Source organism: Sander lucioperca, chromosome 16 (assembly GCF_008315115.2).
Source record: "Sander lucioperca isolate FBNREF2018 chromosome 16, SLUC_FBN_1.2, whole genome shotgun sequence".
Taxonomy (NCBI): Eukaryota; Metazoa; Chordata; class Actinopteri; order Perciformes; family Percidae; genus Sander; species Sander lucioperca.
The window spans coordinates 29,724,988-29,745,424 of record NC_050188.1 but is presented as its reverse complement, the minus strand read 5'-3'; the positions used below and the strand labels follow the sequence as shown (position 1 = coordinate 29,745,424).

Genomic DNA, 20,437 nt, shown 5'->3' with positions numbered 1-20,437 from the left:
TCTGGTGCAATTTCCATCTGGACCAGAGTGTCACACTCATAGCACCCTGCAGAAACATGCAACAGCATTAGGATTGCACGAAATGAGGAAAATATGCGATAACGTTGTGGAATATCGCGATAACGATATTACTTGCTTTCAGTATTCTGCTAAAAATACAACAAATTGCTTGTTGAATTTAAAACAAATGTGAGGAAATCATTTCGAGCATTCTTTTATTGAACAAATTGAACATTGAATTGAACCTAAAAGGCACCGTTAAAAAAGAAAGACGGTTAACATTTTAACGTGCAGTTTTCTACTGATATTCTATTTCAACTAACAAAAAAAAAATCTCTGTCTTTTGCGATATGTCGCAGCCTTTTCGCGATGTGTATATTGCGCTATAACTGTTGTGCAGCCCTAAACAGCATGGTCTTTTATTTAGGAAAGTACCGTCAACTGACTGATCGCTGATGACCTAACAAACATTACTCAGCTGTTGCTATAGGTCGAGATACACTGTGCAGACCAATAGTTGGACCTCACTGTGCTCTGTTGATGCAGTTTGAGGCATCTCATTACATTTGTGGTATGTAAACCACGGGAGCACTGACACTGAAGACATGAATTGCTTTCCTGATGATTATGCACATTTGCAAAGTTTTGTTTCTGTTTGTTTACTACAGAGACTGCAAGCCTTGGCCCAGCTTTTCACAGAGAAAGCAGGTTTAATGTGCCGACTGTTGCGGTATTTTGGTGAGCGATGGATGGATCATTTCACTGGCAAATGACTTTAATTTACGTGTCATCATGGGTTCATTGTCCAGCTCCAGAAGGGTCTTAAGCTTATTGGACCTGCCCAGCTCTAAAAAATGGACAGAAGTTGTATAAAATGGACAGAGGTTGTATAAAATGGACAAGAGTTTGTATAAAATGGACAGAGGTTGTATAAAATGGACAGAGGTTGTATAAAATGGACAGAGGTTGTATAACGTTTTGGCCATCCGTGGGGATCTATCAGTGCTTTATAATAAGACTCGGATCAACGTTTATTTAAAAAGATAGCTGTTCTGCCAGGGGGGTTTAATGCTGCCGTCACATTAAATCTGCAATTCATGATGCATTGAGTTTAAAGATTGTGCAGCTCAATACAGAGATGAAGCTGTCTGTTGTTGTTGCTGCAGTATTACAACAAAGGCTAAATACTTAACTGTTTAAACTGTTTATAAAGTTTGACTACTCTCAATAAGGTAAAGGACAATTCCGGCACAAAATGAACCGAAGGGTTAATAACATGTGTACCGAGTCGACCGTTCTCTGGGATATGTTTTCATGCTAATCCAATATGTCTCTAGCTTGAAACAAGCTAGCGCAAACCGCTGATTAGCTTATAATGCTAGTCTTCAGGGCAGAGGGTAAAGTAAAAAGACAAGGCTAAAAAAAAACAAAAAAACAGTAGCGTTCACGTATACAAGCAGGCGCCATCTTGGGAAAACAGTCACGACCACCAGACGAATGGCGTGCAACCAGTAACATAGCTCAAGGACAGCGTGTTTTCCCAAGATGACGCCTGCCTGTATATGTGAACCCTACTGTCTTTCTAAACTATCTTTTTAATAAACTGTCTGTAGACTTACAAAGTTCTCAATGCTTCGGTTTACATGTAGGGACCCTCATTATGCTACCGTGGAAGTGTGGTGCTATTTTGAGCCTTGTTAGTGGTATAGAAATAGCGATTTCTTTTTACTTTACCCTCTGCCCCAAAGACTAGCGCTACAAGCTAATTAGTGGTTTGCTCTAAAACTGGTCACATTCGATTAGCATGAAAACATATCCCAGAGAACGGTCGACTCAGTACACATATGTTATTAACCCCTATGTTCATTTTGTGCCAGATTTGTCCTTTAACAAACTGACAAATAAACTCTTGACTCCAGGAATTTCCAAAATAAAAGTCTGAAATACTCACTTTGAGAAACCTGGTTTTCTCAGCACAAAAGTACAAGCGCCTTTGAGCAATGCAACTAGCCACTGCTGTTTTTGTGGAAGCGCGACTGCTAGTTCGGGTGGTGTCATTTTCTTTAGTCTGCGGCCCAACAGGCACATCAGCTCTCCAAGCTAACGTCAGTCAAAGTGTGGACATATGAAAGCCTCAAACATGTCTTTTAGATGAAGGAGACGAGAGTACATCCAGTTGTTCCTCGTCCCCGTTTGCTCAGCGACGTTAAATTGTACCCACGGGACGCAGGAGGTTTTTTTTTCGATAATGAAAATAGTTGTTAGTTGCAGCCTTAGTCTTTTTCTATTGGCTACATTCAGAGACAGTCGGCCAGTATTTGGAGTTCCTTGTAGTACTTTACAAACCGTAATTCATGGTCGGTAAAGTAGTAAAAGTAACAGGTGCATTTCCAGTTGCACCCGGCGCTGTGATCAATGAAGAGCAGGCGATATTCCTGTCCTGGTTTGTAAGGAACCTTCCACTCCTGTATCCTGAAATAGACCCTGACCTTTCAGAGCCACTGGTCCGTCAGAGAGGTGTGAATCTGTTGACGGTGCTGCTGCCTGTTTGTTATGAAAGATGAGTCCACACACGCACCCACAACAGACACACACACACACACACACACAAACACATTATTTTTGTGCTCTTGGCATCTCTGTTGGCAGAAAAGTTGGTGAAACTTGTGCGAGACGAGCACATAACTGCAAAAACACACAGGGAGGTCAAAAAGTGCACGACTATAATTGACCTATTCCTGTAATTGGTCTCTCCATTCCCCAGAATGCACTCTGCTCCAGTTCTGCTCCACTCTGCTCCACTTCTCTAGAGTCGGCTCGGTGTCTGCCCAGGGAGCTCGACAAAACCAACTCCAGTCCCCCAGCGTCTCCTCTTCTCTCTTACCAATTAAAGTCAGACGGTCACAAATACACCCTTCTAGCTAGATTACCTTCTAGCTTGTAATGCTGGTTATTGCTTGAAGTAATTTGATACCGGTGCCAAAACAACATCTGAGTTTCCATACTGATAGCAAAAGCAATACTTTTACAATTCAACTTTGAGTAATACACGTTTTTCTGCAACTCTATTAGGTATACAGTCATGGAAACAAATGCTAAAGTTGACTAAAAAGAGGAATGAAAAAAATCATCTTTAGGAAATTGATCTTAATGCCTTAATTAAAAAAAATGAGGAACAATCCAACCTTTAAGGACACCTATTTTCTTTGTGAATGAATAATGTATCGTAAATAAATAAATGTTCTTCCTTAAAATAGAGTAAGTAAGTACACCCCTATGTTAAATTCCCATAGAGGCAGGCAGATTTTTATTTTGAAAGGCCAGTTATTTGGTTTGATTTCAGTTAGCCTAATAGCTGGTTTGATTTGCATTGAGAGATGATCTTATGGAAAGTACCCCATGCCAATCTCTAGGTATGGTGAAGGGTATGTGATGATGTGGGGCTATTTTAATACCAAAGGTTAAGGGAACTTTATCAGGATGCATAGTATCCTGGATCCATGAAATAACTGGCCTTTAAAAATAAAAATCTGCCTGCCTCTATGGGAATTTAACATAGGGGTGTACTTACTTATGCCCCCTGCATTTTAAGGAAGAACATTTATTTATTTACGATACATTATTCATTCACAAAGAAAATTGGTGTCTTTAAAGATTGGATTTTTCCTCATTTTTTTAATTAGGCATTAAGATCACTTTCCTAAAGATGATTTTTGTATTCGTCTTTTTAGTCAACTTTAGCATGGGTGTCCTATTTTTTTCACATGACTGTATTAAGAAACAGAAAGCCAAACTTCTGAAATGCATCAGTATTGAATCGTCTGAACACAAAACAGCTCCCACAAGAACTTTGCCTATTTCAAACACAGTCTTAAAGAACGGAGTTCGTAAACAAGACTAAGAATCTGACCAACTTTTGATACTTGATACAGGTTTTGGAATCTGGCATTAGTTTTAAAATCCAGCCCAAAGTTAGTTTGTCCGACAGAAAAAAAAAATGTCTGTGGTGTTTTAACACTTCTAATTTGAATGAAATCTGAAAAGATGATCTTTAAACTGTCCCCTGGCGTTCAAAAACGGCACTAATCGGCATCATGGGAGCGTTTATAATTAAAGGTCAAAATCTCCATCTGAAACAACACATCTGGTCTGATTCTGGAGAAACCTAATGGGATGATACATTTTGGCACTTCTGCATTCAAATTATTAAAATGGTGGTCGTTTTCTACCATTACACAACACTCTGTGTGCGTGTGCGCGTGTGTGTGTGTGTGTGTGACAAGAGCTGTTAGAAGTTACCGCGGCGCGTCGACTGAAAGTGTAAATTGTTGAATATAAGGGAGACTGTGATGAGTTTTGGGGTGAGTAAACTGTATCTCTGTGTTGCTGCAGACGCTTTAAGTCAAATCTCAGCAGTTAATGAGCGAACTTCTGATGCGTTTTGATGTTTTCTCTCTTCTCAGAGACCCTGGAGCCCTCGCCGCCGACTGCAGCCCAGATTAGATATGGTGAGTGATGATTAAATCTCTCTCTCTCACACTCTCTCTCACACACACAAAACCTCTATATTTTAGAAAGCAACCCGACATTCCTCCATCAGCATTTCTATGACGGCTTGAATGTAGCAGACGTTCATTAATATAAAATAGTCACCCACTTAAAGCTTTAAGCACAGAAGTTGTATCAAAACTCTACCTTATCCTCTCTTATAAAGTTTGCACTAATATTTGGATTGGATGTATTTCCACATATGCTTCAGCACTTCAATTTACAAGCTTTCAATTTTCAGCTCTTGTATACTGATGCACATTGTACCAAAAATGTCTACACAAAATCTTCTTGATTTGAAAGTAATCTAACACATTTTCCCTCATATCTATGGAAATATGTACCTAACATATGTGAAATAAATTTATGACTGAGAGCACATGTGTGAATGTTAAAAAGAACGCAGTTAAAGAAAATACATTTTGGTGCATATAATCTATTAATTTTACCAGCCAGGTTGATAAACCTGCGTTGTGTAGTTCACTGATGTCGAAGTGCAGGAATTAAATCTAAATCAGTCAGATTATGTGTTAATTTACTATTTTCTTTCTGTTTGTCTGCAGTTTTGTTCCACAACGGCATCCCCTTTGTTGGATTTGGTTTCCTTGATAATGCCATCATGATCGCAGCAGTAAGTGAATGTATTTAAACAGCGACGAGGCTTGGTTTGACTGGAAAGAAAAACAATCAACTAACAATCAAGTTTTGTGAAAGAAAAATAGAATCGGAACAGATATAAATCTCCGTCAAAGATCACATTTTCTTCTGTCGACGTGTTCTTCTTGTGATAACATTCTCTTCTGTCCTCCAGGGAACACAGATTGAACTCTCCATCGGAGTCACTCTGGGGATCTCCACCATGGCTGGTAAGGAGAACAAAACGGAGCTGCAGTCTGTGGTCGAGTCACAGTGAAATCTAAGTTTTACTTTATCATCCTGTTGGATCAATTTCATTGATTATCAATCAATTGATGAGCGAAAATCAAGCATCAACAGTTTTAATAGCCATTTAAGTCATTAATCAAGAAAAACTCCAAACATTCCCTGCTTCCATCTTCTCAAATATCATGATTTCCTTCTTTTATCCGTTTTTTTTCTACTTTTGAAGATTTTAAATAGAAATTGTCATTCATCAGGAAGATTTATATAAACCTCATTTTCTAAATATGTGACATAGTTAGCTAAAAGTACTGACTAAACAATTGAAATAGTTAGCTAAAAGTACTGTCTAAACAATTGAAATAGTAGCTAAAAGTACTGTCTAAAGAGTCTAAACAGCTGACATAGCTAAAAGTACTGTCTAAACATTTGAAATAGTAGCTAAAAGTACTGTCTAAACAGTTGAAATAGTAGCTAAAAGTACTGTCTAAACAGACAAAGTACAAGTACTTACATTTGAGTATGTATTAATAATACCATAAATGACTGAAAAAATGCATTATTTGCACCTGAATGCATTATGACATTACGAGTTGTACTTGAATGCACCATGAAATGTCGTCGGAGCCCACGCGCTTTACCATTCGTTGTTTGTTTACATAAATCATGGGGGGAACAAAATGTAGCTTCAGGGAAGCAGGAGGATTTTCCAGTTGTGTTTTCTCCGACTCTGGCTGGCAGTGGCCATGGTGTCTGGAAAAGTGCAGCTGCAGGCTACCGGTAAACTGCGCTGTCTCTTTAGCTACGGACTGTTGCACGTCCCGGTCAGGGACTCCCGGTGTGGGAATCCCTTTCCTTTAAAATAAACTTAAAGGGGAACTATGCAGTTTTTTTTAGCCTAATTTACTTTAACTGAACAGCTTCGGAGGTATTGGAATGCTTATATGACGTTTTTCGCCGGCCTCAGCGTCAGGAAGTATCGCATGATATCAGGTCTCGCGAATTGCTTCACGGCACTGCACACACCCGCCCAATCAGGAACCGGCTAACAAGGTAGCGATGGAGTTTTTCACACTATCGTCACGGCTGAGCCGGCAATAAAGAAACAGAAAGCTAGGAAAGCATTGTCGGAGGAACAGAGAAAGAGGAAACGGCAGACTGACCGAGCGAGGAGTCAGACACAAGTAAACATAAGAGCTGCCAAATATCTATTCTGAAGCTGTAGGGGGAGCTCTATAGAGAAACCTGCGAGCAAAAAGCGAGAAAACGGCGAAGAAATGGCCAAAACTGCATAGCGCCTCTTTAATTCATGAACAGAAATCCCATTTTCCTGAGAAAAGAATGATGTGTATATTCACAGGAAGTAATAATTAAAAGAAAAGAAAAAAAGTGAATTTATTGGTAACAATCCACATAGTTTGGGCCTCACACCAAAATCAAATACTTCCTTCTCTCCTTAGTCCACAACTAGGCAATGGCGGTGTCCTTTATAAAGGATCCTGTCACCAGGCCAGTGTGCCTAACTTATGGCCACATAAAGCTCTCGTGGTGTTATTGCTTTTCTTTCAGGCTGGAAGTCACACATAATATAATCTGAAATCAGTGCCTCCTCTTCCATCAGCCATCACCTGGAAGACTTTATTATTACTCGGATAGCTCAGGTGATGCCACCGGTTGTATAAAGTTGCACTGAAATATCTTCTTCACACTTCATCGGAATAATGTTGCAGTTTCTTGCAACACAGCCTGCTGTCATCAAAGCTGCTGCTCTTCTGGGTCTTTATTACGCTGTGAAAACCATAAAGGCACTGGAGCTTGCCTTCTCCCTCTCCTCAACACTAGATCATTCTGTTTCCATGGATACTTGGCTCCAATTTCCCCTGCAAAGTGTAAATGAGAAAAGAGAAGCTCGAGATCAATAGCGCTGCTCTCACGTCTTCATCCATCCAGGCGCTGCTTTATATTTGTGTCATCCTCATCCGGCCTGCAGTGATGCTCAGCCAGTTTACCGAGTCCATATTTTAATTTCTTTTTATTTGAGCGAGAGACCTTTTCCAGCTTTTGTTGCTGACACTTTTCATCGCGCAGCACTTCACTGTCTCACACAATCAGTGTCAGAGGCGCTGGTGAAATGAGGCAAGATTGTATCGCCGTCTTTCAGCGAGGAGTTTTTCTTTGAAGGAGACTCGGACTGAAGCCGTCCATCTGGAGGTTTAGTCTGCGTTCTCACAGCCTGAGTCGGCCGTCAGACGATGCGGCCAAAACAGCAGGTCTTTCCATTAACTTTGAATGGGGGTAGTGCGTTTAGGCTGTGGCGGGGGGTGCCGGCGAGGGGGGCCGGAAAAAAACAAAGCAGCCTGCGGCGAAAAGTTGAGACCGACTCAGGTTTTGGAGAAACGCAACCCCACGTCACACTGCGGTGGCCAATTATGTAACTGACGACTTGTCAGAATGTTTTGAGGCGGTGTGAGAGTTAAAGAAATGGACCATCAGATCCTGTTGCTCTGGACAGAGACCAGTGAAGGATATTAGAAGCACTTTTCCGGTGATGGCTGAGCGTTACTGAGCAGCCTCCAACTGAGCTTGAAGACGTAGATGTGACGTGAGCAACCTGTCTGAAAGTTGGAAGTCTTCTGGTAGCTGTGCCAAGAGAAATCTCAATCATTCCCAATCTAGCAGAGACGGAGAGCGTAGGTATATGTAAGGAGATAACATGGACACAGGCTAATTATTGCTAACTAAAATGCTAGTTAACATTAGTAATTAAACTTAAACAGCTAATGGAAGTCCAAACTGCCTGAGAGCTTCTCCTGTACTATATGGTAATTCCTCTACTATGCGACAGTAAGTCGCGTGGTTATGACACAATCGTTAGCCTATTTTTATAAAAACGTCTGCTACGGAGCCATAACGTGAGATACAAGGTAATGGAGCCTTTTATACATTGTCGTGTTTCTTTAGAAATAAACAATGGACAAATAGAGTCTTTACACGCTTCAGATGTAAAGTTATTCGCTGTCAAAGTGACGTCAAAATGAATGGCAGTCAATGGAATGCTAACGGCAGGTGAGAGCTAGGTAGCATCAAAATGGCGCCATAGGAGGTACGCATTACATCCATAGGCTTACCCCCTTGTGTGAGAGTCCCGTACAGAAAACAGGAAACAGGAAACATCACTGCCTCTATCGCTGCCACAAGAAAGTTTTAAAACACCAAACACAAGCACTGAACTGGCCGGTAGTTTGAGTAACAGCTGACTGTTTCCTCACTCCCTCCGTCTCTTTTCTTTCTCTTTCTCCATGAAACGAAGCTCCCTTCAAGTGCGGTCGGAAACGTCAAGTCTAACGTCTACTGTATAAACGATCTGACGGAAAACAGTAACTGTGAAATATAAAGTCTACTTGTGCCACATTGGAAAGTTAAAGAACACAACAGGACGTTACAGTGAAACTTCCACTACCGCACAACCCTGCAGCAAACGGCCGGATTAGTTTTCTGTGGTCTGAACGCAGCTTTAGTCTCTCTGCATTCAGCTTCGAGCATCTTTGCTCTTAATGCCTCCAGAGATCCGCTGAAGGCAAAACAAACACGTAAAGTACTTAGCACCTTTACAATTTTAATGACTGTGCACACATGTATTTTCTACCACACTGTCAGCAATCCCCTGTGCAAATCGGAGCCACGGCGTGAATTATTCATAGCTGCCAAGTGTTTTTGATGTAGTACATTAACAGGAATTGCTTAGAAGCTGATTCTGCTGACAGTTAGACCATGAAGGCAGATGAAGAAAGAAGCTGACTAGTGTCTTGGTGGTTTTCCAAAGGTGCTCTCTGATCTGTAAAACGTTTCACACCTTCTCTCACTCCTACCGACTCATCTCGGATTGTGCTGCTTTGATCTATTGTTTGGACTCCTATCTCTGCCTACGTAGATTTATGTGGGCCACTTGGCACTGCCTAGTTTAAGTATATTCACTGGTTGCCGTGTGTGGGTGAGTTTCTTAAGTTTTCCTCAAAGGGGGGCATGTTGGAGGGATGACAAAGGCTGGATTACAGCATCAACATCAACACGTTATATTTTAATTTAAGCATCCATCCATCTATTTTTTGGACGCTAGGCAAGGTAGCCCCAAATCTTTCTCCCCAGCCATGTGCTCCAGAGGCCTAAACTACGAAGCAAGGTCAACATGCCCTGGATTTATTTCCGTTACCCGGCTTCACCAAACCTAACTACAGCAGGTGTGACACGAAGGTGGTTATCAACTTGTTCAATCAACCCAGGTTTTCCCAATCTAGTGACGAGCGCGTTCACGTAAAAGGGGGGCGGTGTTTGCTCCATATGACCAATTGCAAACATGGACAAGTCTACCGGAGCTGCATATTTGACACAAGAAAAACAAACGATAATGCTACAGAAATATGAAGAACACAGACATGTAATACAGGCACAAAGCAATACCGTCACTGCTGCTAAATCCAGGAAGAAAAGCTGTCAAAAAATTGCAGATGCCGTAAATGCGTAAGTTATAAGGCTTATCAATAGCACTGCCCCATCAGTCAGGCACAACAAGATCTGACCATAATTGCACTTGTGCATTCCATGATCTTTTGTTGCTATATTCTTTCAGTTGATACCCTGGCAGTGGGAAGTGATCGTGGGAGCAAAACATAAATAAATAAAAAAACATAATTTATTTTTTTGGGGGGCATTTTTTCCCTTTATCAGATAGTGACAGTGGATAGACAGGAAAGGTGGGGGAGAGAGATGGGGGATGACACGCAGCAAAGGGCTGCAGGTCGGACTCGAACCCAGGCCGCTGCAAAGGACTCAGCCTACACAGGGCGCACGCTCTTACTGGGTGAGCTAGAGGTCGCCCCTAAAAAAACATCATTTAAACCGGTTAGTAGCCTTACTTGCACATATTTTAAGGCCAACAAGGACAACGCTCAATCGAGTATTGATTGGTCAGTAGGCGGTTGATCTCTAATCTTGAACATAACCTGCTCTCGAGCAGCTCTTCCTGTGGGAACCCGAGGCTTTTCTAGACCAGATGCGACGTGAAACACCGCTGGCGTGTTCTGGGTCTGCCCCGAGGTCTCCTCTCACGCTACAACCACACCACTACGTTGTCATTACTGATCAGATGTAGGGTTGGGCATCGTTTGGATTTTAACAATTCTGATTCCAATTCCGATTCTTGATTTCGATTCCGGTTCTTATCGATTCCGATTCTTTGAGGGGTGGAGTTGAAACGGGTCACATGCCTATTTTCACAAATAAGAGGAAAGTTTTATTTTGATTCAGTGGTGGGTTGCAGTTTTACCGGGCTTTTTCAATGTAAAATAAAGCCACACTAGAGCGCTGCTTTCTGTGCTCCAAGGCTGCAACACAACAAGCACCTGGCCGCTATGGAAACCAAAACTCGCGCGTGTTAAATTGGGGAAGCGATGATCGGATTTGAAACCAAATCCTCCAAACATTTCCGATAAAGAAACTACTGGAATCGTAATTTTTGAAACGCGTGCGAGTAGGAATCGATTCATGATGCCCAATCCTTACCAGATGTCTGAACCCATCTCAATTGGCTCCTTTTATCTGAAATGTTAAAAAAAGTGAAATTCATTGTGAGATTCAGGAAAATCTCCGATTTACCAGAGAGACGAGAAGAGGGTTTCTTTTAGTCCCTAAAACTTCTGAAATTTGAAAATGAATGGATAACCTTTAAAGTATTTTATACACCTAACTTGAAAACATGACTCAAGACCTGTGCTTTGGCTCTCTCAGGTAACCCAAAAAAATGCCAATTTGAGTCCTTGGAATTTCAACCTAGACCTTAAAAAAAAGTCTTGAAAAGTTGCTAAAAAGAAATCCGTCAAATCCTTCATTACGTAAGATACCTATTTGTGTGTATTTCTGTGTGCGTTTGATCAGAGAACGGCAGAAATCAAAGTATTTCCTTCTTTGTGTTCATGCAGCTGCGGCGCTGGGGAACCTGGTTTCAGATTTGGCAGGTCTCGGGTAAGTAGCATTATAACGGTCTCTGAGGGTTCTGTTTTATTTTAAGGTTGATGTGTGACGTCTATTACAGTCGGTGTTTGCTTCATTTTTTTTTAATTAAAAATGGTAAATTAATAATTGCAATTACTTTGACTTATTATACCTTCTGTTTTCCCTCCCAGGCTTTCACACATACTCATACCAGTTCATTTTACATCTTCAACCTGAGGACATTTATCTAGTTAATGATCAGTGTTTGATTAGGGAAGTTGCATAAAGCAAACTCATGCTTATACTGCATGAGTATTAGCATGAGCGTGTTTGCTTTATCTTTACATCCTTGTGAGTTTAAAAGTAACTCTACCTGCTGCTTTAGGCTAAGGCCGGCTACACACTGGCTGCGTGGCGTTTTCTATGTCTTTACACACCAGAAACGTGTCTGACGCGGCGCTGCTGCTGCTAGCCTTGTCTGTACACGTGTATGTTTCCCATTGATAAAATGAAATACCATGTTAAACATAAATATATACTGATTTGATTACAGCAAAGACAACGTCGGCAGTATTGACGGCAACATAGGCTACAGAATATTTCGTTCTGTATTGACAGGTGCAATATTAGAAAATCGATTTGTTTATTTTTTTCATTACATTTATATCTGCATTTATATCAAAACCTAGAGACTTTCAAACATCAGCATGTCATTTATGAATATGTATTTGTGTCAAAATGACATATAAACAGCTTTCTGTATTCTATTTTGCATGGAAACGCTTCTGAAAAATAGGCGTCGGTCCTATTTCTAGCATGCACGTGTTTTCGGCGCGGCTCGAGTCACGCAGGCAGTGTGTAAGCTCTAACCTGTTAACATGGGAGCCGAAATATAAACGGACACGCCACGCAGCTGACACGCTCGCGCCACGCAGCCGGTGGGTAGCCGGCCTACTGATTAGGGCAAGGATCGGGATGTCATCAAATCAAGATGTGTGCTAAATGATCATCCACACGTTCATTGAAGTGTAATTACCCCGATGTGTGTATGTAGTCTTGCAGGTTACGTGGAGGCTCTGGCTTCCAAACTGGGGATGCAGGGTCCAGATCTGACGCCCGAACAGGTGCACATGTGGCAGACCAAGTTCAGCTCTCACATGGTAAGATTTGGATATTTGTTTTAATTCTTTTTGGGGGGTATTTATGCCTTTTTTTTTATAATACTGTTTCGCCGTCAGTAGGGAGATGACAATAATGAAAATGAGAGGAGAGAGGGATGGTAGTTGTATGCAACAGCTGAAGTTTAACGGGCGATGTTGCAGTTTAAGACAGGCTGGCCCCGATTTTTATTTGTGTGAAATGTTTTAGTCTCCAAGTAGTAATTGGCATTACAATAACAAAAAGTAACCTTCAACAATAAAGGAGGGCACAGAACTAGGACATTTACAAAGTATAAAAAGAAGAAAGCTTAAGCAGTGCAGGAAGGAAAGTCTGCTGCTGATAACGTATTACAAGAAGAGAATCCACAGACACAAAAAAGAGGCAGAGATTGAAAGAGAAAGAGATTGCCAAAAAAGAAATCGCTGTCAGCTTTATTCTTGTCATTTGCATGCCAGAGGAGTGAAAAATAGGTGTAAGATCAAATCTATCAAAGGCACATCTGAAGCTTAAAAGCTTAAAAGGAAGAAGCAACTGGTGAGCTGAAACGACCTTATTCTGAAATAGTCATTTTATTCTAAAACATGTCTCTGAAGATGTTTGTCTCCTCTGTATCGCGGCCATTTAGGACCCTAACAGGGCGCTTTCACACCTATAGTTCTGTAGACGTTGGGCGATTGCCACATTCACATCATGGGTTTTCTTGTTCTGCTTTAGTGTTCCTAATATTTTAGAGGAAGGCGATAAGGAGCAGCTGACAGACAGCGAGTGAAGGAGACGAGAGAGAGATGATAATGTCACACAAACGACCAGCGATGTGTGGTCATATTAGGTTATGGGTTTGAAAGTGTCATCCCTTAAATCATATATAAGTCCGTAAATCGTGTGCAAGGTTGAAATTGCAGGCTAGTAAATGAACCGTTTTTTGGTTCCCTTCCTGCATTTGGGTCGGATCACCAAGCTCTGGTAGCCAGGAAATCCAGACCCAAATCTGAAAGATTAGGGGTCTGGCACTGAGTAATGAATATGGCCCAACTCGAGGGGTGGCACCAAGCATGCATTTGAAAATCTCACTGCACGCAATTGGATAACACTACAACCAATCACAACAATACACTCGCTAAACCCCATACGCTTAGCTACCAGCGGAGCTAACTGGTAGATTAAACTCTTAGCTACCAGCGGAGCTAACTGGTAGATTAAACTCTTAGCTACCAGCGGAGCTAACTGGTAGATTAAACTCTTAGCTTAGCTACCAGCGGAGCTAACTGGTAGATTAAACTCTTAGCTATCAGCGGAGCTAACTGGTAGTTTAAACTCTTAGCTACCAGCGGAGCTAACTGGTAGTTTAAACTCTTAGCTACCAGCGGAGCTAACTGATAGATTAAACTCTTGCCGTATCCGGTCGGCAAAACAGCAGAAACGTCCTTCTTGCAAAGGAACGACTCGAGCGCCGTCTTCTGTTCCTCTTTTAGATAAAAAGACAAGTCTAACTCGTTCGTTGTAGCGGCCAAAGCCGATTCTAACAACTGGTGTTCATCCGTAGCCATCTTGCAATGTTTACTAATGACTTTGACGTCGCCTCGCAGTCGTCATCTGTTTAGCTCGCCTCTGGCCCGCCTATATCAGATACACTGATGTGATGTGTGTTTGGTCCGCACCAGAGTTCGAATAAGCTTTCACGTTACCCCAAACGAACCGCGCTATCCGAATAAGCGCTCCGAGGGTCGGTTAAAACAGACCAAACAGCTCAGGTGTGAAAGCGACCTTATTTAATATTTTGAAGTCCAACGAATATAAGAAATGGGTTTTATTCTACAGTTTATGAGAAGGAGAACAAGTGAAGGAATTCTACTTTTAACACGATTTCATTTCTTCTCCTCCTGCAGGGCAAAGCCATCGGAGTGACCATTGGCTGTATTTTGGGGATGTTCCCGCTGTTTTTCCTGGACGACGAGAAGGAGAAGGAGAAAGAGGCACAACCCTGCAGTGACACCGCGTCTTCCTAACAAGCCACCACAGTCACACAACACCGTCACACCCACAGACTGGATACTGCTGATGTCAACTTTTCAAGTATTTCTCTGTTCAGGTGGCGTTCACACTTCTTCAGTCGCCGAACCCTCTAAAGCTGTTTGTGTCAACTGAGCGTATTTAGCTCCATCACAGATGCAGCTCTTTGTGGTATTTCCACACGGTCTGCTCCATCAAGACATGCCATCTGTTCGTTCAGTATGTCGAGTTTATGGGGATTCACTCGTTTAAGTTTGTCATGAGGGATGGCTGCTGGAGGGATCTTATCAGTTCTGATTCTGTCATCGATTCTTCTCATCAGTCCCGTTCTTTCTGGAGTCTGTCCGACTGACCCGTTTTGAAAAAGAAACCCCCAGTCCCACCGTTCCTGTAACTTTCCGAAACCGACGGTCCGACATTCACGCCGATTTCGCGCTGCTGTTGGTCGGCTGCGTGGAGGCGAGAAAAGAGTCTCTCCTTTTTTCATTTCTCACGCAACTATTTCTGTCACATTAATCACATTAAGCAAACTCCGGTCTCTGGCTTGAAAGTCCTGCGTATTAACGTAAAATAAATAAAAGTATCATTTCGTGTTTGACAAGCGAAAGAATTTTCCCAGAATGTCAGCGCCTCCTTTAATTACTGCAAACAAATATACGGATATGCTGGATAGTCGTACTGCTCTCCAATACGGGCCAGGCGTGGCTAATCCACATTAATTACAGTTTCTTTGTCACTATAAAACGTTAATAGTTTCTGCTATCAGGAATTGATTCGCAGCCAGCCGCAGACTCTGTTTTTAGTGCCACAGCAGTCTCACGTTGGCCTACATAAGTGTGTTGCTGTGTACAGATTTTTAATTGGGGGGACAAGCGAGGTGTAGTTATTTTATTAGTGCTCAGTGTAGTTATTTTATTAGTGCTCAGTATTGGCAGATTGCCCGAGTGTAGGCATCTGGATCGGCATCCAGGGGGAAAAAGTTGGATTGTTACAACCCTAACCAATTAGCAGAACCTTACTGGTGCTTTTACCACTCTTGCCTAAAGTCGGTGTTTCGCATCTAATTGTCAAAAATGTGCACACGTGTTTAAACATCTTTTCCTTTCTGCTGGGTCCTGGGCATTGATGAGAGGAATCAATGGCGTTGAAGCTATATTATTATTATTATTATTATTGTGTCAGTGGAAACCAATCTTTAATTTCCATCTCTGCTTTTTGACACAGAGCGAATGGCTGCTGTGAACGCTGCCTGAGTAGCTCCCAGGATGTGAAGTGCTCACCTGTGTCAACACCTTCAGACAACCGCTATAAATTTGGATTCAAGTACCAGCTGCAGCTGCTGATTACAACAGGGTATTAGACAATTCTCTGCTTTCCCAAAGAGAAAGTGTGCCACCTGAGGGCAGAACAGAGAGGTCCAGGTGTGACCGGTGGTCGTTTCCCATCCTGGCAGTAGAAACCCAAAGTATATACTGGAACACTATTTCACATTTTAAACATTGTCCTTTTTATTATTATTATTATTTTTTTTTTTTTTTTTTACTAAGATCTGATTTATATTTGGTTATTTTTCTTCACCAGACACTTTATACATTTGAAGACTTCATCTCCAAAACACTTATTTGTCCATTTTGGGTCAAAAAGTAAACATGACTCATTACTTGAGCTGAAACTGAGCAGACTTTTCAGTGACAAATTACAGTCACTGCACTTAAGTATCGGCGGTTTGGTTCTTGTGCACCTTTAAACTTAAAAAAAAATATTTAAAAGAAAAGTAACAGTGTCCGCTGCTACCTCGATGGGAATATTTTTTCGATGTTTTGCATGAAGAACAGATGTAGCTCTATAGTCAGACCTTTTCTTTCCTTGTCAGATGGTTTTTAATATGCTGGAAAGTCTTCAAATGTTTTGCGCGAGTTGAAAGAGGCGCTCGGTGGCGATACACACTACTTGGAAACCGAAGTCGCTATTTTTTAAAGTTTGGGCCTTTACTGTACACTGATGTTTGCTTTCAAAGGTCTTTTCTGCATGTTTCTGTCCGCTCCATCTTTTCTCCTCTCTCTCTCTCTCACTGACACTTGACTTGGATCCAGCCGTCCGTGTATTTAGTTTTTTTAAAGTTTTTTAAAGTTTTGCTTCATCAGACTTGAAGCTCCAGATGATTGGGAGTTTCCAAATAAGGCCGTGCCATCACAAGTCAGTTCAGTAGTTTTCAGTGATTTCTGTGACTCGACATTTCTCTCTTATTTTTTCTTTCCTTCGTTAATTCTTTCTCTCTCTCTCTTTGTGCCTCTCTCTCACACACTCCGGCTCTTAGCACACGTAATAACAAAGGTGCTTTTTGTACGTATGATAAATCAAGGTGATCCTTTTTCTCCTGTTCACTGCAACTGGCCCCATCAGATATCACTCTCTATTCACTACTTATTTGAGTGTCCACATTTTCAAGCTGCAGCATACAGTACTCTTTTTTAGTACAGACTATGTTTAGGATTAATCGATCAATTGTTTAGTCTATAAAATGTCAGAAAACAAAAGAAAGTTGGGTAACACTTTACTTAAAGGTATCTACATAAGAGTGACATGACACTGTCATGACACATGAACCCTAAACCTAACTCTAACCCTAGGTTAACCTAGGGTTAGAGTTAGGTTAACCTAGGGTTAACCTAACCCTAACCATAACTTGTCATGACAAAAACCGAATGACACTTACTAAAAGAAGCGTTATGTCATAAAGGTTTATGACCTGTTTATAATGTTTAGGATACGTTCATGACAGTGTCATGTCACTCTTATGTAGATACCTTCAAGTAAAGTGTAACCGAAAGTTGTGAGTAAGCCCAGGTGAATTCTTAAAAAGCACTTGTTTTTTTTTTTTCTGACCAAAGTTGAAAAATGTTCAACTTAACAATGAATTTGAAATGATAAATCCTCACATTTTAGAAGTTGGAACTGGAGAATGTTTGCTCTTTTAAGTTCAAAATTATACAATTATTTTCCTGTCGGTTGACTTAACGTGTCAGCAATACTCTGAATTCTCCACGTAACATTTATAAGTGCTCCCACAATGCAACAAACAAAGTAGTGTCCATGGCACTTCTTGCTGCTAACAATGCATATATTACAGCCGTAGCACACTACTGATATCCATAGACGAGGGATGTACTATATCCTATTGGTCGATAAACGAGAATATGAACATATTGTTATTGTTCTGATAATGGAATTTCATGCGATGCCTTTTTGCGATAGGGTTAGGTGTGATTGGATTTGTATAATACATAAGTGTATCAATAGGGAGACCAAGGCTGCAGTTAATTAGCCTCCATATTTAAACAAACTGTGGTTCTATTGTTACACACTCGTTTACAATAATTCAATTTATCGTTTGCTCTACGGACAGTGAAAGTTGGTGCCGCTAGTAGAACATGAATCGATTAATCGCTTAGTTGTCAACCAATAAATCATTCGCCCAGAAAAACCAATCGATTAATTAGTTTCAGTCATTTGTTTTTATGAAAAAGCAAAAATCCTATAATTATATCTTCTTAAATGTGAATATTTTCTAGTTTCGTCACTCCTCTGTGACGGTAAACTAAATATCTTTGAGTTGTAGACCACTGATCTACAGGTTTCACCGCTCTTTGGAATGTTATAGACCAAACAACTAATCGATTAATTGAGAAAATAATCGACTATGAAAATAATCGTTAGGTGCAGCCCTAGTTGCTAGCAGACAAATATAAAAGGTGAACCTCTTGTTCGCTTCACGTGTGACGTGAAGAGCTAACTATTGAGTGTGTGTTTATATTGAGCGACTGAGTGTCTGAGGGAGTGATTTCAGACACGGCCGATGGATCGCACATCATTCTGTTTTCCATTAACCCTCAAATGGTTTTCACAGGAGCATGCCCATATTTATTTTCTACACAGGTCATGCAATGTATGGAAGGAGAACTGAGGCATGTCCATGCAAAAGTTTGAAAATTGCCAAAACTTTAGTAAAATATTGCAATAGTGATTGTGATTCAGCTGGTTTTAAACCCTGCAGTTATTTAACAGATTGTGATGGTTGCTCCAGGGAGGAGAAATGTTCATCTGTAGAGGGATGGGGACACAAATCCTCAAATCAAAAGGAATTATGGACTGGATGGAGAGAAAAAAAAGAGAGAAAACAGTCAAACCTCTGAGTACAGAAATGTTTGAACAATATTTTAATGAGTGTTTGGACTTGGCTGCAGAAGATATTTAAGTTTGTCGTTGGATTAACGGTAAAAGCCTCGAGGGAATTTTGTCTCATTGGAAGAGAGATTCATTGTGGGGGAGAATGATGACAAAAAAAGCAATATACCATCTGTTTGAATCATGTGTTAATATAAGGAGCAACTAATTACGTAATTATAAATATGTTGTTTTCACAATGGTAACAAACTGAACTTGTATGTTTTTATATCATCTCATGTTTATATCACGTTTGTGTGTATTTTGTGTCTTAGAGGATGAAGGTTTTCTTCAGGCCTTTGTCGAGCAGATTTTTGTATGTTTTAATTTTCTCGATGATATTTTGCATCATTTCTTTCTCTGAAGGCAAAATGAGCAAAGAGATGTTTGATGAATATGAACAAAAGTATAATCTATTTCAGTCTGTCAGTTGAAGGAATGCTGTGTTGTGCTGCCATCTTGTGGACAGTCTCAAACCGCAGTAGCAGCTGTTGTGCACTGATACATGTATGTAGTATAAAACCAGTGATGTGGAAGAATTGATTATATAGCGTATGCGTTTTGGAAAAATGTGCAATTTACATTAACATAATAAATTTGGGAGTGTTTACCTCTGGCTCTGCAGGTGATGCCGAAGCTCTTTTTTTGTCTTCTCGTTCATCGCGGATGGCTGAAGTGTCCTCGAGCAAGGCAGCGGTAACTTCAGTCACTCCTGGCTGAGGAAGGCGGTGAGGTTGGTCTGAACAGCTCTCAGGTCAGATTGTGTATCTCACAAACATCAATTACCAGTCAACTACGAAGACACATTCAGTACGAAATGCATCTTAAAGGCTCTGAAAACATGGTTTCTCAAACAGTTTTGTACTTTGAATGATGGGATCCTAAATGAAAGCACTACCTTCTGCTGAAGTCAGAACGGTTTTGGTTATATTTTCACCGCTTTACCTTACCTTGCTGTCAGACAGACCTTTCTGTGAACTCAATTGGAAACAACCTACCTGTCACACAGTGATGAAAAGCAGGTGCATATCTGTCTGTGGTGTGAAGTTATGGAACGCATTACCAGAGGAATGAAAACATAGTAGGAATGTCTTCACATTTAAAAAAAAAAAAAGGGTTCAAAGACATGACACTAGATAAGTATAGACATTGAGTAGTATTATTGTATGAGAATGTTGATAATGGTGATGATGTTGATGAATGTCATTATTATCATTATGGTTATTATTTAGGATATTATTCACTTAATGGTGGTAATGTACTGTATATAAGTACTGACCCTTATAGGTATATGTAGGTGTGTATGTATGTATATATGTGTATATATGTAGGTAAGTGTATGCATGCATATGCAAACACACTGCATGCATGTATGTAGAAAGTTATCTGGGTAAGTGTATATGTTCTTTAGTTTTTTTGTATAATTTATTTTTATCTTTCTTGTAAATTTTTTCCTTGCCAATTTTTTTGTTACTCTTAAAAAAATGTGGGGGGGGGGCTTATATAAGCTGAAGCTTCTGACCCTACCCTTTGGTTACGACCAATAAACTCATTCACTCATTCAAATACAATTTTTATTTTACTCCCAGACAGCCCTTTTTGATAGGGAACTAAGTCATTTTACCTC

At 40.7% G+C, this 20,437-nt stretch overlaps 1 protein-coding gene across 2 annotated transcripts in view; it reads left to right on the top strand.

Moving 5' to 3' along the window:
- The window catches only part of tmem65 (transmembrane protein 65), a 44,068-nt gene extending 27,021 nt beyond the window's left edge, over window positions 1–17,047 (top strand). The window contains exons 2-8 of one of the 2 annotated variants that reach the window (XR_004106387.2): window positions 4,464–4,508; window positions 5,112–5,179; window positions 5,360–5,414; window positions 11,403–11,445; window positions 12,470–12,575; window positions 14,463–14,649; window positions 15,811–17,047. Coding sequence is in view for 1 of the 2 variants with exons in the window: in XM_031307703.2 (XP_031163563.1) it covers window positions 4,464–4,508; window positions 5,112–5,179; window positions 5,360–5,414; window positions 11,403–11,445; window positions 12,470–12,575; window positions 14,463–14,582 (437 nt within the window). In the remaining variant the exon portion in view is untranslated. Of the gene's footprint in view, window positions 1–4,463; window positions 4,509–5,111; window positions 5,180–5,359; window positions 5,415–11,402; window positions 11,446–12,469; window positions 12,576–14,462; window positions 15,098–15,810 lie in introns of those variants that run through there. The other variant, XM_031307703.2, reaches the window with a different exon arrangement.
- The last annotated feature ends 3,390 nt before the right edge of the window (window positions 17,048–20,437 follow it).